We start from the raw sequence: 23,978 nt of genomic DNA, 5'->3' as shown, positions 1-23,978 counted from the left end.
GTTTCATCATGGTATTCTTCTGGCTGAGTTATGGTAAGGATTCCTTTCCGCGAACTCAAAGCGCATTGAAGAAAACACAAACAAACAAATAATAAGACACATTTGCACGGCGGTTACCGAAGTACTCTCTACTTAAAAATGTGCCTGTTTTACGGGTACCTTCGATTTGACGTGTAAGGCGTCTTGTGGCAGATAGAGACACTTTTTTCCCAATGAACGTTGGCATACGCAGCCTATGAGACAGTTTTTGTTTGTCACAGTGGCGAACTGAAGGCAGCCTACGTTTCCATTGAACTCTTATCTAATCTTGCACTCAGTATTCTATATTATTGACCAAATAACAGTATTTTCACCGCCAGTCCGTCAGCGTCTAGCCTCTTAGACGTCAGTTTGTGTCACTGGGCATGTGCCGCGATTATGTGACGCATTACACTGAACATCGCTCATGCCAGCTTTGAGCGCCATGTTTGTGCGATTGGACATGTGGTGCTTTTAGGATAACCTGCTCCATGATAGGGCGTGTGTCCTAACTGTGATTTGGTGCTAGGCAAATTTGAACCTGCGTTATGATGCTATAAGGAATGAAGTGCACTGAGCGTACGGATTGACAACGGCAGGTGAATGTCACTTGAAGCGCGTGTCCCGTCTCAAAAATGGGCATATTGCAGGTGGGGAAGATAACGTCGCCAAGTAAACGATAATGAGCTGCCGCTATTTGGCTTGTGCCTGAAGCACTTTACCCTAAATTAAGCATCCATACAATATGTTCACCGGTGTATCACGTATTATATGTTGTAAACATTCTTTAGCTGCCACCTGACTGCAAGTGTTATGCATGCTTTATTGGATTTTTCAGCTAAGCTGTCTTTGTCGACCCTGTACGTCGTCATCGCCGTAGTAGTAGTAGTAGTAACTTTGACGTTCAACGTCCCAAAAGTAGTCGAAGTAGTAGTCAGAAGCGTAGCCATGGGGGTTGGGGGGTTTGAACCCCCCCCCCCCCAAAAAAAAAAAAAAAATTTCTGGCTACGCTTCTGGTAGTAGTGGTAGTAGTGGTAGTAGTAGTAGTAGTAGTAGTAGTAGTAGTAGTAGTAGTAGTAGTAGTAGTAGTAGTAGGCGTCACACAGGTCAGGTGACCATGGGGTAGAGGAGTTTGCCTGATGAAAGCAGGAGAGTGAAAGGGGGTGGCGTGAAGAAGCTTACGTATGGCAGGCAATTCAAAATGTGGATTTAGTGGGGACCCGTTGCCCCTGAAATGGCAGGAGCTGGACTGGGAGCGACAAGAAAACGCTTATCGAAAAGAGAGAACATAGAGGGATGTCTTGGGTAATCGTCGACTAGTGAAGGGTCTAGAGCCGTCGACTGGAACAAAGAAACAACAAAGAAATAATTCAGTGCGCGAAACGAAAGACGAGACTTCAAGGGACCGAATGAAAGGGGCGACAGTTTCCCCGTCCAGCAGCTTTCACGGCGTTGAACTGTCCAGATTTTTACGCACATGTCGGCCTTTTTTGATGCTGAACAAGGTAATGCGTCACAGAGCAATATAGCTGGATGAGGGAAAATTACGAGAGAATGAGTCCGAAAGCAATATACTTTCCCAAAGTTATCTCGCAGTTTGCCACATTACATGGTTTGCTATGCACTAACTAGCTCAACACAGTACTATGATACGGAGGCAGCCACACTCGTGGAAGAACAGTAAGAGTTTTCATTAATGTCGTCGCGTCCTGCTAAGTCTCGCGGGCCTTATACCACAAGGAGGACACGAACCATAGTTGACAACAGCGCAATATAATCATGGACAGTTAAGGACACATGACTGTGTGCTGTGTCTTTACTTGCGCGTCTTTATATTCAACTGTTTTCTGCTACGTATACGTACCAACTGGTTCGCATTAAGACACCGACGTTTAGCCGTTTTCACGCGCATTTTGATCTTTCTTTTTATGCGCGGCGGAGGGGGGAGGGAGGAGAGGCAGAGGAGATGGTTTGGTGAGCTTCCTAGACTTTCGGTATTGACGGCCATACATTCGATTGGGTCTGAAATGGAGCAGTGAAATTTTAATCTAAATACAGGTGGTCGTTTCAGTACTTGTAGGCCCGACAGTGTGACTTTAAAGCGTCATCTGCTACCATTGTCCGATCTACTGCACAAAGTACATACAACGTTCTGTACTTGTTGTATGTACAAAGTACATACAACAAATACAGACCAGTAACAACAAATGTTACGGCCATTTTACAACACCGACATGCAGTTATGCAGCAATATATGCAGCTATGTACATATAGCGTAATATAAGTAAAAAAAATTATGGCTCCAATACACGATGAGAAGGTGGTTGGACAAAGAAGCTCTAAAGGACACCCAGAACAATTACCCATCGCGACGTCACTTGGATGTTCTTCCGCATAAGAATCATGCAAAAGTGAGATTGGCGTGTGACCTTCAGCGGGAGCGATGGCCGAGAAGTGCGCCTGATTTTGCAGACGGGCCATGCATCTTTCATCGTACACAACTATGTGACTCAACGCGTTCATAGCCATCACGCATTTCTTTAGGTCAACCAAGTCGTCGACGTCCATCAGCCTTTAGACGTCGTCTTCGTCTATGTCCCTTTCGTCGGGGAGACGTTTGCAAGTTTGTGGGTTGAAGCGACTGTTGTTTAACTTGTGGAGCGGAGATTGAAGAACGTCTATTAAATTTAGAATATGCGCCCTTGAAATGGTTGATAACATTGTACCTCCGTCGCTTATGCTGAGCGGCGTCGAGAACGTCTATTATTTTACGATGTGCACCTCTGAAATTGAGCGTCCGAGCACGGGGCCGTTTTTTTTTTTTCACCCACGCGTTTATTGCCCACGTGTTTTTTTTTTACCCACGGACACGAAACCCTTGGCGGGAAGAGGTATTACATTGGTAGATTTATTACATTCGTAAAGTTTTCAAGGTATCTGCTCCGGCTACCTAAATAGCTGATGAGCAGAAGGATTATGTAATATTTTCCTTCTAAGAAAATTTAGTGCATAACTTATTCAGCATTTTCAAGGCATTATGGTTCGAAGCCTGTCAAGTTAGCAACTACGTACAGAAGTCAGTGCGGCTACAACTTTATTGCCCTGAATTAAAGAAGCAAGAAGTTCGACTTTGCCTTCTCTTTTAATATTCAAACTATTCTTTTAAAAGCAATAGTCTAATTATGGTGCTCTCATCTCTCTAAATTGAGGTGGTTTCATAATAATATCTGGCGTTTAACGTCCCAAAACCACGATGTGGTTATGAGAGACGCCGTAGTGGAGGGCTCCGGAAATTTCGACCACCTGGGGTTCTTTCACGTGCACACCTCAATCGAAGTACACGGGCCTCAAACACTTTCGCCTCCATCAAAAATGCAGCCGCCGCGGCCGGGATTCGACCCCGCGACCTTCGGGTCAGTGGGGTGGTGTCGTTTTGCGTTTTGTTAATCCGCTAAACACTGCCTAGGCTTTGCGGCACTGACCTATAAGAGTAGTTTGCTGCTTTTGAATTCTTATTTTTGTTTATTGCAGGTGCCGTTCCTCTATAGATTAGCGTTGGCGAACATTTGGCTTTTCGGGCCCGTCATCACATGGTGAGTATTTGATAGACCTCTTGGCACCTGCCAGAAGGTGGTATAATTTTACAACCATCTGGTAATAAGTTTTGTCTTTTATGTGCCCCTGAAAGCGCTATCAGTGCGCCCTCTTTCGGCATGAAACACGACCACTCACTGCAGTTGTTATGGTGTGGAAAGAAAACCTATGAAAGTACTGAGTGCTACTATCGAGTTATCACGTGGCAAAATATTTTAACTCGAAAGTGTTTTATTCCGGGGTCCACCAAGGCTTTCATGACGCATTTCCGTCACGGAAATACGTCAACACACGATCAGATGGCAAAAACAAACTGGAAGAAAGAAGTTCCGCAAACGGGAGTCGAACCCACGACCTCTCGGTCGACGACGATAGCTGAGGGGCGCTGTAACCACTGCGCCATGGTCACACGTGTGGTAGCTTCAGGAATGCACCTTTTATCGCTCACACTTTCCTCTCACAGTGCTCTTGGTTCGCAGGCTGTTGCCGCCGTAGGGTGGAGGCAGAGCGAAGTCATGCCTGGCCTCGGCGATTAGCTCCGGCAACGCGCCGTTGCACCGTTGTTACGGCTGTCCCATTTGGCGCGTTTCCAAAACAAGTTTAATTTTGTCAACGCCTTAACACATCGCGAGGTGGCAGCTTTAGCCCAAGCCTCGCTCATAGCATCTATCTATATTTAAAAAATAGCTCGGCGGCGTTCGCCTGGCTGTCACACCGCGTTCCCCGCTCGAACCGTGAGAAATCACAGCCAGAATAAAGGGGAGACACGACGCACGTCACGTTTCCCGTCCCGTTTCTAGCCTGGCCGTGGTGTTATCTTCCTGTTAACAATTTAACATTCCGCGGGATGGCGGCCTTAGCCCAAGCTCGGCGTCTAATCACCGGCGCTCTGCTGGCTTTCACACAACGCTTTCTGTGATTACGCTCTCCCCGTGCGAATGGAACGGCCTGAGCAACACTAGCAACGGCGCGTTGCCGGAGCCAATCTCGGAGGATACGAGTAATGTATCATTACACTAACAAGCGCCGACTGCAACCTTTTCGGTAGTCTCAGCGCGGTGGAGGCTTTCGCTGCATTATTGCAGGAAACTCTATGGTCGGTGAAATGTGGCGGCCACGTTGATTCGATTCGGTCACGACGTGGTTACGTGATTCGCCTTCCGCGTCCAAGTATACGTTAACAAATTCAGCTACCACAAGGGTTAAGTCAAGATCATGGGCGTTCGTCGTCGGGATGTAGATGTGCCACTAGGCGTCAACTTGGGGGCATCCCCGTCCAACGATCACATCAATAAACATCAATATAAACATTGTACACGCTCTCATACATCAATTGTACAATAAACAATCGCCTACTCCTTTGAAGAGACGGTTCACATTCGTGTTATACCAATTCCTGTGATGGAGGGATCAACCATGTTTGTTTTAAATGCATGCAACAAGACATCTCAGTAACAAAACTTAGAAGAGCACTGCTCCTTTACCGTTTTGTGTCTGATTGTGCAAAGGTTTGTCTAATTGTACAGTACCTGGGACCTTTTGCGATGAAGCTATAAAAGGCTTGTGCTAACCATATGTTGCACAACAAAACTGTATAATGTATGGCTAGGCGAAACCAAAATGTTTCCGTCCAATCTGCGCAAAAACCCCTTACCGCGTGTGTGCCATACAATGGCCAGGCCCCACTACTCACCAATGGTGCACTAAAAAGGAAGAAGTGGTCCGCGGGCAAAGAAGTACCTTCCACAGAAATTGTGCAAGCCCCAATACATGCCACTGGCCCACCAAGAATGAAGAATGGACCGCACGGGCCGCAAACACCAATTAAGATTTCTGGACCAATACTGGAAAAAAAGATTCTAATGAATCATCAGGATTAACCTAGTGGTAAACACCGGGGCCACACGTTGCACCTTCGCTGGTCAACGATGTCTACGGATTGCTTGGGCAGTGGTCATTTCTAAGTACTGCGCGCAACAGCGCAAAGTTGGACAGGTTTTACGCGTAGGTGCGCGAGACAGATTAAGCTCGCTGTGTTGCACTTCTTTAAGCAGCAAGTCGTAAGCATTACGCAGTACGATGTACAAGCATTGTATAGTCTAACACGTTTTCGAATGATTAGGCAGTTCGAGCCACTTATTGCGCGTTATCACAGAGGTATCCGTCCGTTGTGGATACAATTTTATAAGATTTGGTATGTTTTCACGGCGCATCTATTTGCTGTACAATATTTGCTAAGCATTTATTGCAACGTTTTTACGCAGCTGCAGCACCGAGTGAGCGTTCCGTATTGACGTAGATATATGAACATTCCTGGAAAATGTTGCTAAATTATTTCACTTAACTGTAACTATGCAGCTGTGGGTGGTTTTGCACGGTATTGTGCAAGATTGCAGAGGGTTAGATTTTCATAACTTCCCTGGATTGCGAATTTATTGGACCGTATTCATCAGCTCATTACAAAAAATTTGGCGAAGCTTGCAGTAGGCCGCGCAAGGCTTGAAGCAGCGAAACTGGACGATTCTGAAGAATAATTGGTTTCTTCTATGCTGCTTCTTCTAGGTTGCGTTGATTCTCAACGTGGAGAGGTTCGAGTTAAACAGCAGACAGTCACGGAGATGACAGGGATGTCCAAACTTCAAAGAAATAACCTCGCCCTGAAACCAAGCTTTCGCACCTCATAGATCTACGAGCATGTTGTTGTTGGAGTAGGCCTTCCATCGCTTCAGGGTCTTCTCGCAGCCGCCGTTGCCTTTCCCATTCCCTAGTATTCTTTCGTTGTACGCACTCGGGGTCTCCGGCTTTGCCACCGTCACTTCGCAACCTTATGTTGCGCTTCTTCATTTTTAGTGAAACAGTGGTGAGTAGTAGGATTTACCCAATTTCCGTGACACATACCATTTATGATGATAATAGTTTCATGATACGAGATAGAAGAAGCGATTTGCTAAAGAGCTTCGCTGTCAACACACCACAGGCTCCGAGTGCAATTTTGAGCGACAGGGATGAACATTTTGCGTAGTGCAATGACAGTGCCGGTGCTTACAATACACACTGAAAAAAACCACTTGACATAAAGAAAATCACTGCTTGTACGCTCAATTTCACAATGCACTCAGATTTCTAATTTACCGCTATGTGATGTACACACAATGCTCATAGAGAGTGTCGCACAAAAACTGACCTATAAGCAAATGACGTGAGTATTGTCTTGATATGAATGCACAGTTTAATGGCAGTGCAAACCGTACGATTGCACAAAAAAAAAGAATGGAATCGGATGCAGTGAATAGAAACGAAGCGTAAGAAGCAAAAGACGTTAAAGTGGTTTTGTAGAATCTTGACCGGGTATAAGGATTATATTTGCGCTTTGAAAAGTGTTCGGGCAAATGAAATATGTTTAGATCACAAAGCGAAACGAAAAACTGCGCAATAACCGTCGACATTAAGGTAAATTTTATTTTTTAAGACAACTCTTATATCATTTATGGAAACTGCGCATTCAAATATATTGTCACGTGGTCGTGACGTCGACGAACACAGCAGTCGGCGTTTGTAGGATGAAACTGTTTATTTGGCCGAACTTGTGGCCGGAAAATGAGAACTAGAACTACAGCAATGCACGCTGTACAATGATAGCGGCGAACAGGGCGTCGTCCGTCGATCAACTGACAAGCGATCAAGCGCGTCGGCTTTTATACAGGCGCTATCGAACTTTCCAGCAATATCGCTGGTGGCGGCGTTATCTCTAGACAAAACTGGAACATTCGCGTGCGGGACGCAATCTTAACAAACCGATCTACTACAATCGCGACGCTTCTAGAACACTACTTCGCGGACAGCGTCGAGCGTTGATAACCGTCCCTGCTGGTCAAATCCGAATACATCAAAACAAGACAAGAAGTGGGCGTGGCATTGCCCCCCTCTGAAAAAGCATCGTCCCGATGCTTATGAAAGAACATAGAAGAGAAAAAAAACAAAACAAAACAAGTGCATACACAAATAAATTACAATAACGAAGGAAAAAAATAGAGTCCCCAGGCTCGCTAACGCTCTAAAAACGGCTTAAGGCGCACGACATGGACGACCTCAGGTCGCGCACGGCGCCGTTGAGAGTTCGTAATGCCGTCAGGGACAACCTCATAGTCAAGTGCGCCGAGGCGTCGAAGTACCCTGTACGGTCCGAAGTATCGTCGAAGAAGCTTCTCACTAAGTCCTCGTCGGCGTATTGGCGTCCATACCCATACACGGTCACCGGGTTGGTATTCCATGTGGCGTCGTCGAAGGTTGTAGCGGCGGCTGTCAGTCGTCTGCTGGTTCTTTATCCGTAGGCGGGCGAGCTGTCGTGCTTCTTCGGCGCGCTGTAGGTAGGTGGTCACGTCGATGTTTTCCTCGTCGGTCACGTTTGGTAGCATGGCGTCGGGGGTCGTTGCCGGGCTCCGTCCGTAGACCAACTTGTATGGCGTCATCTGCGTCGCTTCCTGTACGGCCGTGTTGTACGCGAAGGTCACGTACGGAAGGATGGCGTCCCACGTCTTGTGTTCGACGTCGACGTACATGGCCAGCATGTCGGCGATGGTCTTATTTAGACGCTCGGTGAGGCCGTTGGTCTGTGGGTGGTACGCGGTGGTGCGGCGATGGCTTGTGTGGCTGTATTCCAAGATCGCCTGAGTTAGGTCAGCCGTGAACGCCGTACCTCTGTCGGTGATGAGAACCTCTGGGGCGCCGTGTCGAAGGACGATGCTCTCAACGAAGAACTTGGCTACCTCAGCGGCACTGCCTTTGGGCAGGGCTTTTGTTTCGGCGTAGCGGGTGAGGTAGTCGGTAGCCACGACGATCCATTTATTTCCGCAAGTCGACGTTGGGAACGGCCCCAGGAGGTCCATCCCGATCTGCTGGAATGGTCGCCGAGGAGGCTCGATCGGCTGAAGGAAGCCTGCTGGTCTTGCGGGCGGTGTCTTCCGTCGCTGACAGTCTCGGCACGTCCTTACGTAGCGAGTGACGTCGGCGGCAAGGCGCGGCGAGTAGTACTTTCGTGTACTCGTGCGAGCGTTCGGGAAAGTCCCGAGGTGTCCAGCCGTCGGGTCGTCGTGCAGGGCATGCAGAATTTCTGGTCGCAGTCCCGAAGGTACAACGATAAGGTAGCTGGCTCGGGCCGGAGAGAAGTTCTTCTTTACGAGGACGTTGTTTTTCAAAGAAAATGATGCCAATCCTCGCCTGAATACTTTTGGGACAACGATGGCCCTGCCCTCCAGGTATTCCACTAGACCCTTCAGTTCAGGGTCGGCTCGCTGTCGTTCGGCGAAGTCTTCGGTACTTATGGCTCCCAAGAAGCTGTCATCATCCTGGTCGTCGGGCGTTGGTGGGTCGACGGGGGCACGAGACAAGCAGTCGGCGTCGGTGTGTTTCCTTCCGGACTTGTACACGACAGTAATGTCAAATTCTTGAAGTCTCAGGCTCCACCGTGCGAGGCGACCTGAAGGGTCCTTCAAGTTAGCTAGCCAACACAAGGCGTGATGGTCGCTCACAACTTTGAAGGGCCTGCCGTAGAGATAGGGGCGAAACTTTGACGTAGCCCAGATGATGGCGAGGCACTCCTTTTCTGTTGTGGAATAGTTGACCTCTGCTTTAGACAGCGACCGGCTAGCATAGCTGATAACCCTTTCCAGTCCGCCCGCCCGCTGCACAAGGACGGCGCCGAGTCCTATGCTGCATGCATCGGTGTGAATCTCCGTATCGGCGTATTCGTCGAAATGCGCAAGTATCGGAGGTGTCTGCAGGCGTCGTTTCAGTTCATGAAATGCGTCGACTTGCGCTGTTTGCCACCTGAATTCGACGTCGGTCTTCGTGAGCTGCGTTAGTGGCTCGGCGATCCGTGGAAAGTCTTTGACAAAGCGTCTGTAATAGGCGCACAAGCCGAGAAATCGGCGCACGGCCTTCTTGTCGTTGGGTGGCGGGAAAGCGGCGATGGCAGCTGTTTTCTGTGGGTCTGGGAGCACTCCAGTCTTGCTGATCACGTGACCCAGAAACAAGAGCTCCTCGTACGCGAAGCGGCACTTTTCTGGCTTCAGGGTGAGCCCGGAGTTCTTGATTGCTTGAAGTACGGATTGAAGTCGCTGGAGGTGTTCGTCGAAGTTCGAGGAATACACAACGACGTCGTCCAAGTAAACGAGGCAAGTCTGCCACTTCAAGCCAGCTAATACAGTATCCATGACTCGTTGGAAAGTCGCAGGTGCCGAGCAAAGACCGAAGGGCATGACCTTGAACTCGAACAGGCCGTCCGGCGTTATAAAGGCGGTCTTTTCTCGGTCTCTCTCGTCGACTTCAATTTGCCAGTAGCCGGTCTTGAGGTCCATCGACGAAAAGTAATTCGCGTTGTGGAGTCGATCCAGGGTGTCGTCTATCCGTGGGAGAGGGTATACGTCCTTCTTTGTGATTTTGTTCAGGCGACGATAATCGACGCAGAAACGTAGGGTCCCATCCTTCTTCTTCACTAACACCACGGGAGACGCCCACGGGCTGTTGGACGGCTGGATGATGTCGTCGCGTAGCATTTCATCGACTTGTTTCTTAACGGCCTCCCGTTCCCGCGTCGAAACCCGGTAGGGACTCTGACGGAGTGGTCGAGCATTTTCTTCTGTTATGATGCGGTGCTTAGCAAGGGGCGTTTGTCGGACCCGCGACGACGACGAGAAACAGTCCCTGTATTCCTGCAGAAGGCGTCGAAGCTGTTGCTGTTGGCGAGCGGGAAGACTTAGGTTTACGTCGAAGGGTGGCTCAGGGATCGTCGTCGTAGCTTCGCCAGAATCTGAAAAGGCAAACGCATCGCTGACGGCCAAGATTTCTTCGATGTATGCAATCGTCGTGTCCCTGCTCAGGTGTCTGTATTCCTGGCTGAAATTCGTTAGCATCACGCTTCCTTTCCCTTCATACAGCCGAGCAATGCCTCTTGCGACGCAAATGTCACGGTCTAGCAGCAAACCCTGATCGCTCTCGATGACACCTTCGATGCATTCAGCCGTTTCGGTGCCGACGGGAATTATGATGCTGGATCTAGGAGGAATGGTGACTTGATCCTCGAGCACGTTCAGGGCATGTTGACATGGGTTCGTATCCGTTGGTGTCGCTTTCTCCGACGATAGGGTTATCGACTTGGTTCATAAGTCGATGACGGCGCCGTGGTCACTTAGGAAGTCCATTCCAAGTATCACATCCCTGGAGCAGTTTTGTAGGATTACAAAGCTCGCAGGATAAGTCCGGTTGTTGATAGTGACTCTCGCCGTGCAGACACCAATCGGCGTTATTAGATGGCCTCCAGCGGTACGGATCTCGGGGCCTTCCCAAGCAGTCCTAACGTTCAACTTTGCTGCGAACGGCCCACTGATGACGGAATAGTCGGCTCCAGTATCGACGAGAGCGGTGACGTTGTGGCCGTTGATCAGAACGTCGAGGTCGCTAGTCCGCCGTCTTGCGTTGCGGTTACGTCGCGGCGTCGGGTCACGGCTACGTCGGTTTGTACCGCTGCTTCCGCGTTGCGTCGTCAGGTCTGCTTCCGGTCAGCAAAGTTTCGTCTTCGGGACGTCGACGTCGTTCGGCGTGCGGCGGGGGCTCGGAACTTCGTCGCGGTGTCGTCGTCGACGGCGGAGGATCTTCAGCATTTCGTCGTTCAGCAACCGCACCTCCATCGGTTGCTGCCCTTAGTTTTCCGGATACGGGCTAGGCGACCGGCCCCGGTTTGGGCCAGTGTACTGCCGGCGGTGCGGTGACATGTAGCGGCCGGGCGACGGTGAGCGGGAAGGTCGTCGTTCTTGCCACTGTGTGCCTGTGAGGTAGTCGTCGATGTCGCGAGGCCGTTCGCCTGGCTGCGGGCGCGGCGCGTTGACGGGGAATCCGCGTAGCCCCATCTGACGGTACTGGCAGCGGCGGTACGTGTGGCCGGCCTCCCCGCAGTGGTAGCAGAGCGGGCGGTTGTCAGGGGCACGCCAGACATCGGTCTTCCTCGGGGTGTAGCGCTGGCCGACAGGTGGGCGGTAGGGCGTCGGTGGCGGCGGCGGCGTCTGGCCGACAGGTGGACGGTAGGGCGTCGTTGGCGGCGTCTGGCGACGGTACTGCGGCGGTGTGTCGTCTTGGCGTGGGCGTGGAGGAGGAGCATGACGGTGGGCTGCAGCAGCATAGCTCATAGCTTGCGGCAGCGGCTCTGCTAGCTGAGGCGCATCGAGTGAATGCTGGATCTCCTGACGCACGACGTCGGCGATGGAAGCTACTTGAGGTTGCGACGAAGGTAGAAGTTTTCGCAGCTCCTCTTGCACGATTGCTCGAATCGTCTCACGCAGGTCGGTGGATCCTAGCGCTTGAACGTCGGCGTAGCTTGTGGTCGAGAAGCTGCGGTTGTATTGCCTTGTTCGCATCTCAAGCGTTTTCTCGATTGTTGTTGCTTCGGAGACAAATTCTTGGACGGTATTCGGCGGATTCCTCATTAGGCCAGCGAAGAGCTGTTCCTTTACTCCTCGCATGAGGAAACGAACCTTCTTTTCTTCAGGCATGTTGGGGTCAGCATGGCGGAAGAGCCGGGTCATTTCTTCCGCGAAGATGGTCACGTTTTCGTTCGGGAGCTGAACCCGTGTCTCCAGCAAGGTTGCGGCCCTTTCCTTTCGGACGACGCTCGTGAACGTCTCCAAAAAAGCACTGCGAAAGAGATCCCAGGTTCGAAGCGTGGACTCCCGGTTCTCGAGCCATGTCCTTGCTGCTTCTTCCAGGTAGAAGTACACATGGCGCAGCTTGTCGTCGGCGTTCCAGTTGTTAAATGTTGCGACCCTTTCGAAAGTCTCGAGCCAGGTTTCCGGGTCTTCGAATGACGGACCCGCGGAAGGTTGGCGGCTCCTTGGGCTGCCGGAGTAGGATCGGCGAAGGCTGCACGGGGTCGGTCATCGTTGCTGCGGTCGGTGTTGGGACTTGGGGCTGCCTGGTTTGTTCGGCAAGGAGCCCGTGCTCTGGCGGTAGTCCCTTCTGCCTGCCGCTTGTTCGACGGTCCGGGCTTTCTTTGCCGTCGTCCTCCTCGCGGCTCGGGCTTGGGTCAGGGCTTCGCGGGGGCGTCCGGATCATGGAAGCAGCAGCACCTCCACCAGATGTCACGTGGTCGTGACGTCGACGAACACAGCAGTCGGCGTTTGTAGGATGAAACTGTTTATTTGGCCGAACTTGTGGCCGGAAAATGAGAACTAGAACTACAGCAATGCACGCTGTACAATGATAGCGGCGAACAGGGCGTCGTCCGTCGATCAACTGACAAGCGATCAAGCGCGTCGGCTTTTATACAGGCGCTATCGAACTTTCCAGCAATATCGCTGGTGGCGGCGTTATCTCTAGACAAAACTGGAACATTCGCGTGCGGGACGCAATCTTAACAAACCGATCTACTACAATCGCGACGCTTCTAGAACACTACTTCGCGGACAGCGTCGAGCGTTGATAACCGTCCCTGCCGGTCAAATCCGAATACATCAAAACAAGACAAGAAGTGGGCGTGGCAATATAGTGAGATAGATGCACCCAAACGAAAAGAAGACAAGATATTACGTTTTAACTGCTGTGGAGGATAATGTGTGCTTAATACGCACAGTGAGGACATGTTCTGGTACTCACTGATGTCGAATGTAGAGGCGTTCAGTGATGTGAGTAAGGTTCACGCGTTTGCGGCTCTATATGTTTCTTCTTTTTTTGTGTGTTTTTAAATAACGGAGTGAATGTATTTTATTTATAGTAAATCTTTCCATTTCAACAAGCGTTATGTTAATTATTAGCCAGCTAGTTTGATGTCCCACAAATCACCACGTCAGCTCCGTTGCGTGCGATAGTTGGTATGCTTGCTTTTGTGCTTGTGTATGTTTTAAGGTTCAAATTGTGATGTCCACTACACCTCTGGAAGAATCTACGGAAATGCGCAGGTTCCTATCACGAGACCCACATATCGACCCCATGATCCGCACTACCACCACAGTCACTCGCATTCATGGAGGCATCAAGGTAAGCTCCTAAACGATACAGGTCTATGCTATGCATGCTGAAGCTAAGCGAATTGTCGGCTGTAATCCTTGTACACTTCGCAAAGCATGGACAATGCCGGTCGTTAGCTTGATTTTAGAGGCCACTTCAATATTTCCGGCATATACGCGAACACAGCATTGCAAAATGATGTAAATCATTTTTCTTATGTAGAATAATAGGTAGGATACACCCGAGATGCCCTTTGAACATATCAACATGCGCGTAATTTTACTGCACCATCAATTACTCATACAATGTGAGCGGAAATTGCCCGTCGGCGTCACCGTGATGTTCCGTATTTCTATATCAGGACTACTCGAATTCACCGCACCTTGAGTTCAATACACGAGCGTTTTTTTACTGGTATAAAATGTGACGTTCTGCTAAACAACACGTCTTGATCTTCGAAGAGTGCCAGCTACACAAGCGACCAGCAATCGCTTCTCGCGGCCTTCCTCGTCCAGTAGCGCCACATACTACACCTTTCAAGCAAATCAGTATCAACCTCCTAGGATCATTTTTCGCGATCTTGTAACAAATGCAGCTGGGTCATCGTATGAGTCGATCACCTTACCAGTCAGGAGTAAACCGCTTCCGTAACATCCTCCACACCTGCTTGCGACACTGCCTTCTTGTTAAGAAGCATATGCTAACGGACAGCACCTCTTTGTACATGCTCTACGCTCGATCGCCGCGAAACTCCCCTTCCTAAAGAAATATAAACAGCTGATCACCGACAAGCATTCCGTACGTCAGGATCTGAACTCAAGGCCTCTTGTACACAAGGATGTTGTCTCAACCATTACACCATAGTAGTATGCCTCATTTGGAGCAATCTGAAGCGTCGGAATTTTATATATTGCTTATTCCTCAAATGGTAATGAAGAGCTCATCAAGCACAGGGCAAGTGGTTCATGGCTCCCTCGCGAAAAGTAAGCGAGTGTCACATGTTTTCTCTATTTGATTGCAGGACAATGTGGTTCCAGCAGAGGCCTACGCCTACGTCAACCACCGAGTGCACCCATCGCAATCCGTAGCTGAGGTGAGAGGAAGGGAGTCTTTGCTTCTGATGGTGCGCAAGTACGCACTGAAGCCTCCTCCTTTGGTGCCTATTGACGGAAACCAAAATCTGAAGTCTTTGGATAGTGGTAAACGCTTGTTGTTTCTTGCACAATTATTGGTTGTCGCACTTGTCCTTGGTATACTAAAGAAAGACAAGTTTGAACTTGACTTCGTCATCGCCCTGCCATCTACAAGTGCCAGAGGCTAGAATCATCGCTCGTGAAAGGCACAGGCCATGGTTTTTGTTTTCGGACCAAAGCGGATTCTATTCATCGCCTGCGTACATCGCTTCGATCCTTCGAATAATTCGATCTTTCATGTTACTTGGAATGCTATCCCAGAAGTTCTGGGCCTTTCAGTTGTTATTCGTTTTACACACTTGTGAGTGCTGAGAAAAAGAACGTGTACGACTGCAGGTGGTAGAACGTGACCGGCAGATGCTGAGTGGGCTACCCAATGTGTCGCTGGAGGTTCTCTATGCCATGGAGGCGCACCCAGTGTCCCCGCATAGCCAGAACAACCTGGGCTTTCGTGCCATAACCTGCAGCATTCACAAGATATTCCCTGAAGCAATTCCTGTACCTGGTCGGTACTCCACTTTATTTTGTAATACATTGCACTTGTCACTAAAGCAGGACAGCAATGCAGTGTTCATGTTTCATAAACCATTTTGCTGATTCTCTTGTTATTTGGTTGCGTGGCGTGTAGCTTCTACAAAAAATTCCTCTAAGGGCATGCATGGACAATGCAATTTATTGATGCATATTGACGTGAGTGCTGGCATTCACGCTGGTTGTTCCTAAATAGTACATTATATTACACAAAATTCTACCTGTTTTCCATATACCTGGGAAAAAATTTCTTATATATAGGTGGACTTGAATAACGATGGGCTTGTAATAAAAGATTCTGCGAAAAAAAAAGAACGAAGAATGAACAAGATAGTCCGACCAACACGCTCCGAAGTTTTTCTCTAGCAATTTTATTTCTTTCTACGCTTTGATTTTGGTATTTTTACTTTGCAACGAGTTTGTAACGAAAAGCTGTTCCTACGATCTTCACACTCTGTGCTTAATGATATCAGTTTTTTTTCCTAATCGAAAGCTGACGGATGTAAGGTGAAGAGGCCCTTTAATAATGTGTATTTTTGTTGTTTTTCTAGTATTTATTTATTTATGAATTGATTTATTACTCATACTGCAGGCACTATTCGGTGACATTAGCTGGGTGGTACATCAAGTTGGTTTTGAACAACTGTAGAAAAAATAACTGTGGGTTGTTTTAGTCTTCTTGTAAGATGTAGTGACGCAGTTGAATGTATCGCTACGAACATAAGGCCAGCAGCGACCCAGGAACATCAGATATTTTTCTTATTTCATCTTTATGTACTTAGAGGCGAGTGTCAGTTTTTTTATTACAACGATGTTCTACCCTCGCCTGATGAGGTTTTCATCTACCTCAGATTATATAATTTCTCGACCGGAAGTTATTCTGTTGTGTAACTGCGAAGGGATAGATTGACTTCTCAGTGCACATTAGGCATCGACTAAAATTCGAAGTGGTTCGCTTCTGACTACTGTTTTGTACACTGATATTGTAAAAACTTTTATAACTCCCTAGTGTCATTTGTGTCATTTCCAACAACAATGCGCTTTCCCCTGCCGCATCTTTTTTTGTTATTTTTATGAATCCATTGAAGTTTCTTTCACGCTCAGCCACACTTTTTCCATGCAGCCCTGTTACTAGCTAACACCGACACGGTGTACTACCTGGACCTCAGCGACAACGTATACCGGTTCTCACCAGTGCATCTTACACCGCAACAGATGTTAAGCCGTTTCCATGGTGACAACGAGCGAATCTCACGTCCAAACTACGAGCGACTTGTCAACTTCTATCTTCTTGTCATGCGTTCTGCTGACTCTGTTAGCAGATGATCAGATTAAAGTTATTATGTGCAGTGTCTTGTGTCTCCTCCAGGGCTCGTCTGACCAAAGTGTGTCATGTGTCCTCGCTTAAAGGGACACTAAAAGAAAATATTAAGTTCGGGGCTAGAATGATTTTGTTACTTTCTTTAGAGTCCATCACCGCTTTCTGCAGGCGAATGAACGAATGCATTGTATCGAAGACAGCCGCCGAAAGTCTGTGGTGCTGCTGCTCGAATTGAATGGCACCGCGCCTATGGAGCAGTTGACGCCACCTTCGCTGCTGCGGAATCATGAGGCATGTGAGAGCACCGCACTCCAAAAAATAAAGTTTGTGTTACTCTTTTCGATTATTTTTGACTTGCCCGTGTATGACTCTCTTTAGAGAGCCACTCTCGTTAACTCTCTCTTGAGTCCGACGACTCTCCTGACGAGAGTAATGATCTTCGAAGGGAGTTTACATGTATCTGTAATGAGGGCCATATACGTGGTGACTCAAGACTCACGAAAAGGCATCGCTATCTTTTTTGTTAGAGTTTATGGCCGTAGTACGTAGGAACTGTGGCTTACTGAGCGTTTATCTATTGTCAAAAGTAATGTAGTTCACATCTCATATGTAAGATGTAGCAGTAATGGAACACACAGCATGACCGAGGACACCACTCCTATTACTCCATTTTGTCGTTTTCTCCATTTCGTTTCAAACGCACTGTTTTCAACACGAACTGGGTATTGCAAAAGCGTAATCATGCGGTGTGGCTGAACTTAATATTTCTCTTTAGTGACCCTTGAAGTTCGTATTAGCAAAATTTGCAAATGTTTTTCAATCTGTGTCCTACAGTTTCTGAGGGTACTCATCAGGCAAAACCTACACAATGTATTTTTGTTGAACACTTGCGCAAAATTTGTTAGGCAATGGACGAAACAGACACGGACGGGCGCAAACTCTCAACTGAATTTATTATCAAAATGTGACATATATATATATATATATATATATATATATATATATATATATATATATATATATATATATATATATATATATATATATATGTCACATTTCGATAATAAATTCAGTTGAGAGTTTGCGCCCGTCCGTGTCTGCTTCGTCTGTTGGCTAAGAAATATTGCGCAAGCAGTGTTGATCATGAAGTAACAAGCTAGCTCGAAGCCATATCTTCTTAAGCTGTATTTTTCTGTTACGATGCTTTGTGCAGATTAACAGTTATAGGGTGTAAATGCGTATGGTTCGCTTGTCTTTTTATTCCAACGTGTGGACGGTACGCGTCGACACAGAAAAATGTACGTTACAATAAAGGGATCCGCCTTAGGCATATCCAATGCTTGAAATATTAAACTTTCCATTTTTGCTTGTGCTATGATATGGCGCTTATCATAATATCATGCTTGTGTCAAACGGAGAGGTGGTAAAAACTGTGTGAATGTGCAGGAAACTTTGAGCTTAGTATAGAAAAGCTCCTTGCGCTTTTACCGCGTGTATTTCATGACAAATTGTGGATGTGATAATAAATCGCAAATTAGAAGCATGAGTAGCTTATGAGGATGTGTTTGTCGCCTATACTTTTCTGCACAAGCAGTGCAACATGCGCAATTGTGAAAGTTTGAGTGCGTTTGTGGCATTTTATTTCTAAAATACTCAGGCTACAAACAGAAAAGTAAAACCTACCTCTTAATGACAACGAAAGCGCGTTTTGTTTCAACTGGCGCTATTCACAAAAAGTACTCCACATATGCAGTGCTGAATGTTCAGTGTACGTCTTAAGGGTAAATTTGGTACTCCTTTCATTGGTAGTCGATGTAGCAAAAGTTAATAAAGCAATCTACTGTTGTGAAACCCTGCTGTTTTGTGTTTTGCCACGCGGCTGAACAGCGATATTCACTAGGGTGACGTAGTTATAGCAATGGCCGCAGCGTTGTCTTGAGGCACATATTCCAAGTAGCAAGATGTGGTTTGGAAACCTGCAGTATGCAACGCTTTGGGACACCCTGCATGGCATTAGAAGCTTACAGCACACTGCAAGCTTTAAACTCTTGCTAAAACAAGAATGCTGACATAGTCTGCTGATTTTTGAATGACACAGTGAAACGGCACTGGCTGAAAACGTTCATTCAATAAAATCACCAGTATACCACCAGGGAGCTCAAATATTACCGGGCGCCACTGAACATTTCTTATACTCACTTATATCTACACGTGTCAATCCGATACTTCTAAGGCATAAAATAAATGAACAGCTCGATAAAGTAAAATATTATAGAGGAATAATTTTTATTGAACACGCTCACCGAGAACACTGAATAATGCCTGAATAAATAATTTTTTTATTCCACACAAGCCGCGTAAGCGCTTCTCGGCTGTAAATATCCATAGGTACGTGACCCCGACGCACTTTCCGGGTTTCACAGAAGGAACATCAGTAAATGCTGGAAGCCCCAGAATAGTTTGCCGTCATTTGGCGAAAAATTTCCTCCGGAACGACGTAGTTTGCTGACGTCTTTTGCTGCAAACGAAGACCAAATTTAATTCTTAAGATGTACTCCAATAGGTCCAGCTTCATCTTATTGCGAAGTTCCGTTTTAGTCAACGTTACTTGAGAAAATACTCTTTCCGCTTCTGCATTCGAAACCGGGAATGTTAAGATCCTGATGGCTCCAGCAGCGAGAACTGGGAAGGGGCATATACCAGCAGCATCCTTGAATGCTAATGCCTTATACCAAAAGCTTGTGGCAGAGTTCGTTTCAGTCGTAGCGAATGCAGAGCGAAGCAGTCGTACTTCCGCTTCCAGCTGGTTCCTGGAGATGCCAAAGAAGCATGACGGCAAACTGAAGACATCCCGGCAAGCATTGGGCCCCAAAACTGCTTCCGGACTTATACCTTGAAGCCTGCGAAGCGCAGATGTCGCATTTGGAATGCGCATTTGTAGCTGCACTGCCATCTTCTGCAAAAAATTTAAACACTGCTCTCTAATGCAGGCCTGTTCCTGGACAGGTAATCCACTTGCCTCAAGCTGTTCTGCAAATGCTGCTCCGAGGTCGGCTTGTTCAGAGTCTAGGTAGATGCCCTCCATGTTTTTTAAATTCAGGGAGAGCAGGTCACCGCTGGAGTTGTGCCGTAACACGGCCGGCTTCAATATGCGCTTTAGAACATCTACATAAAGATATTCTAGTTCTTGAAAAAGCTTCAAGGGGTCCACGGTCTGGCTTTGAAACAACGTGTTCACTCGCTTCACATTGTGAAGCACTGCTGCCAGAAATATCAAGTAGAGGTAGTTGCGAATGTCATTGTACATGTCCCGAAGAACACGCGCTTTGTAGTCGCGGCTATCAGTGCTCTGAAAAAACTTCTGTAGGCTCTCAAACTGACTCACAATTCTTTCGATGCAATCGTACACTGCCAACCACCTCGTTGGTGACAGAGACAGGAGCTTCGGTGGCTCTAGCTTGTCGCTGTCATGGTCTTCCAGCATACTATTGTACAATTCCTTGTACGCAGCAAGCCTTACAGTGCTGTGAGCAAAGTAATTGTGCGATTCGCGGACCATGTACTCCAGCGCTGAGGGCATTGTCTCCATCGTCTTAGCGGCAACGAGGTTTAATGAGTGGCACACACACACTTTATGAGAATCAAATCTGGATTTCCATCTCTGAGCCGGCTCCAGAGAGAGTTGTGCTGTCCGCACATCGAGTTTGCACCATCTGTCGCTATTCCGACACAGTTTTTAAGAGGTAGCCCGTGATCAGACAGCATGTTCATGACGCAATGATGCATAACTTCTGCAGTTCCGTTTGCTACTTCTTTCAAATCGAGGAAAGTGTCTGAGATGCAGTTCGTCTCGAGGTTGAGAAAGCGAACAGAAACGCGCAGATGTTTTGTGGCTGAGACATCCGTAGATTCATCTAGCATTAAGGAGTACCCAGGGGCTTCCTTCACCATTTTATCCAGCTTGCGCTTGAAGTGTGGCGCCAACACATTCTTGATGACAGCTGCGCACTTGGTACGGTGCATTCGAGACTTTCCGTCGAATTCTTCTTGCAGAATTTCACCAAGCTCGTCAACCGCACTTATAGATGCGTGCGTAGCGGTGTACAATGCTATTCGCACTTCACGCCTGGCTTGGTCAAAATTTGGCTTGCTAACCTGACCCAAGAACTGCTTGAGCTGCTGTGCGGCAGGCACAACGTTATCTTTGTGTTTCTTAGAGTCAGCGTGCTTCAGGAGATCCGTGTGATGAGGCCTCAATACACAGCTGCAGTATTTGCACTTCACCGCTTGTGCATCGTCTGTCGACAATATCCAGTCCGGAAAACATTTCGACAGTAAACAAAAGATATAAAAAAAAACACGTATTGACTTAAATGTAGAAACTCCTAAAAAGATGATGGCCGGCGACAGGTAGTTTGGCAAAATAAAAAATTCCCTCACTCGCATTTCAAATCGTAAAAGTAAGTCATATATGGCGTGTTATACAGAAACCACCAAATATCGCCAGTGGCAAGAGTCACCCCTCCCCCCTCCCCCCTCCGACCCCTTACGTTCCTACGGTACGATACGATCACCCTTCAAGACTCAACATAACCACGCAGCCCGTGCACAAACACACACCTTTAAGTTTTTCGTCCCGGAACCAATCATCAAGAAATTTTCTCTTCGCATTAGCGTGCTTTCCCATGTTGTTCCCCTAAACAAGAGACGGTCGTCGTGCGCAGCCTTCCTGCAGATAAATTAAAGAATTTCATTGCAGTCGAAAATGCTAAAATAATTCAGAAAGATAATTTCAAAGCAACAAAGCAACGCAAACTTCTTTGAAAGTATGGCGTAGCGTTCGCAATAATGTTCACAACACGTTTTCTGTGCAGTCAAGCTTGCGCTGCACTTTTGCCTCAGGGCAGTTTCTGAAGGCTTTTCACTTTTGAAGGCTACCCAGACTTTTTAAGAAGTCGGCCCGAAAATATCTCATCAACAAAAGTAAACGCCACGTACCGAATTAGGGGGTACTGCAGCAGTTCATAAGTCGCCAAGTTATTCAGAACAATCGGAGCTTTGGCGGTAAAAAGGCCGGAACAAGCCACCGAACCATCGCCTAGCCACTCCGAAATGAAAACTTTAGAGGTGCGCTTAAAGCACCGAAATCGCCTCAAGGGATAAACTTATTGTCTAACACCACCGCCTCGCGGCACGCGAACCAGTCCACTGTCTTGCATTTTGCTCGGCTGTCGCTGGGGGACGCGCCAGTACCTCCTGGATCTAGATAAATTGAGGAGTTAGTGGACGGGCGTACCGAATGGCGCATAATGTGCGCCTTCAAGCGGTGCGTCTAAAATCAAGAAGAATAGAGAGAATGTTGTCACTCATTCGTTGGGAAGACACGGAGCTTAGAATGTATAACTCAAGCGAGACCTAAGCCGAAATTCGCCAAGTCGCCAATCATAAATTTAGGTCGCCACGGGCCTCTGAAATTCGCCAATTTGGCGAAAAGTAGCCACCAGTGGCAACCCTGCCTGCAGCAGCGACGATGGCAAGAAGGGTGATGAAACACGAAAAGAAGGGGTGCAGCCGAACTTCCACAACAGCGATAATTCATTGCAAGAATCAGTTGCAGCGAAAGACTACCACCTGATAGCAGCAATGGGCGGAACGAAACTTAGCGATGCCCCTCTCCCGGTTTTAGCGAGTTCTGTTGCCAGTATAGATAGCAACACCTCACGAAGTTATCAGAAGGAGGATGTCTCGTTGAATTGCTGCTACAGCGCAGTCGGGGAAAAAAGTGGTGAAAAAGTCTCATGAAACGGAATTCTTTCTGAAGGACGGCATTCTTTTTCGTAAGCACAGACTACCATGCCAGAAAGAGCTGGAACAGCTGGTGGTACCAAAACGGCTACGGAGTATGGTGTTAAAAATGGCCCTCGAAGGAATTCTAGCGGATCACCAAGGAGCGACCAGAACCGTGACCAGAATCGTCGCCGAATGGTACTGGCCAGGCTTGCAGTCCGCTACCAAGCGTTTTGTAAATTCATGCGATGTGTGCCAGCGGACTGTTCCGCGACATTTAGTCGGACAAGCACCCCTAGGCACGAACAAAAAGAAGTATTAAAAAAAAAGAAGTATTAAAAGACGCCGGCGCGGCGCTCCACCCACACTCACTCGAGCCAGACGCAGACAACCAGATCAAACGCCCGGCAAAGCCTGGAAGCATCTCGAAGGGAAGCATGATGCAACGCCGAGCGACGCCGCCGCGAGTAGAACTGGCGAGAGAAATCTCGCTCTTTCCCTAGCTTTGCTGCACGCCGAAGAACACTCCCGACGCTTCTGGAAACCGGGGGAGAGGAGATAAAGGCGTGCACTGATGACCAGTCAGGGGTCACTCGGTCCGGAGATGGTCAAGTTACGCTGAGTGTGGCTCCGTCATCCAATGAGGACGTGTTTATGATGTTGTGCGATCAGTCGATCGTCGATCTGGAAGAATCGGATGATGACGCCGTGTGAGCAGTGAAAAGTTACGACGACGGAGGAACACAACGACGATCAGCGCTGGAGTTTGCGTGAGTGTTTCCTGGAAGAGATGCATTCAAGTACAGTCCGAGATTTCTGGACTTGATACGCTGTTGAATATTCAGGACTTAAACTGTTCTTGAATAGTTGCAATGCATGAGATTGCATTTGTAGCGCGTGATCTGTTCGTTTTGTACCCGCTGTTTTAAACACCATCTAAGTTATATTGTGAGTTGTAATTGATACCAGCCGGGTGTGCATCTTTTTGTGATGCTTGTACTGCCTTAACTGAGAATATATTTTGTTTGTGTTACCAACTCTTGGCTCTGACTCGGTCTTTGGACCACAACCGGCGTTCGCTGGCGCACTAAAAGGACCTACTCTAAATTGTCCGCGCTTTCGTGGTGCGTTTCGGGGGGACCGATACGTGAGCCCTTGGAATCTGCCCGGCGATTGCCTCCCCATTATCGGGACAGGTGACAGCAGATGATCAAGCGGAGAGGAGGTTCCTGCAGTGCTAAACCATGCCCATCTTAGCCTAGCTTTGAGCCACTTTGCATTTCATAGCTCAGGCTTCGCCTCACGTCCGCTGCACATTAGCCTTTATGACGTTAGGTGAATTAAAGCTACGGAAGATTTTATTTTATTTTTCTATGATTTTCGCGGTTGGTACCTGGCTTGCTCCACTTAGCAATATTGTTGTTCTCGAGCTGCTACTACAACTGAGCTCGCAGGGTGCTGCATGAGCGATTCGCATACTTTTCGTCAATCAATATATTCCCAGACAAATCAATATAACACAAAAAATGTCTTATACATGT

At 47.8% G+C, this 23,978-nt stretch overlaps 2 protein-coding genes across 2 annotated transcripts in view; both read left to right on the top strand.

Moving 5' to 3' along the window:
* The window catches only part of LOC119399593 (mitochondrial thiamine pyrophosphate carrier), a 173,542-nt gene extending 158,573 nt beyond the window's left edge, over positions 1-14,969 (top strand). The window contains exon 7 of the transcript XR_007416891.1: positions 14,951-14,969. The gene's annotated coding sequence lies outside the window, so the exon portion shown is untranslated. The remainder of the gene's footprint in view (positions 1-14,950) is intronic.
* Positions 1-16,759, top strand: part of LOC119398838 (N-fatty-acyl-amino acid synthase/hydrolase PM20D1) — a 33,954-nt gene extending 17,195 nt beyond the window's left edge. The window contains exons 7-11 of the mRNA XM_037665655.2: positions 3,550-3,611; positions 13,557-13,635; positions 14,627-14,698; positions 15,135-15,303; positions 16,453-16,759. Coding sequence (XP_037521583.1) covers positions 3,550-3,611; positions 13,557-13,635; positions 14,627-14,698; positions 15,135-15,303; positions 16,453-16,655 — 585 coding nt within the window. The 3' untranslated portion in view covers positions 16,656-16,759. The remainder of the gene's footprint in view (positions 1-3,549; positions 3,612-13,556; positions 13,636-14,626; positions 14,699-15,134; positions 15,304-16,452) is intronic.
* Positions 16,760-23,978: the final 7,219 nt, after the last annotated feature.

Source organism: Rhipicephalus sanguineus, chromosome 7 (assembly GCF_013339695.2).
Source record: "Rhipicephalus sanguineus isolate Rsan-2018 chromosome 7, BIME_Rsan_1.4, whole genome shotgun sequence".
Classification (NCBI taxonomy): domain Eukaryota; kingdom Metazoa; phylum Arthropoda; class Arachnida; order Ixodida; family Ixodidae; genus Rhipicephalus; species Rhipicephalus sanguineus.
This window is presented reverse-complemented; position numbering and strand designations above follow the sequence as displayed.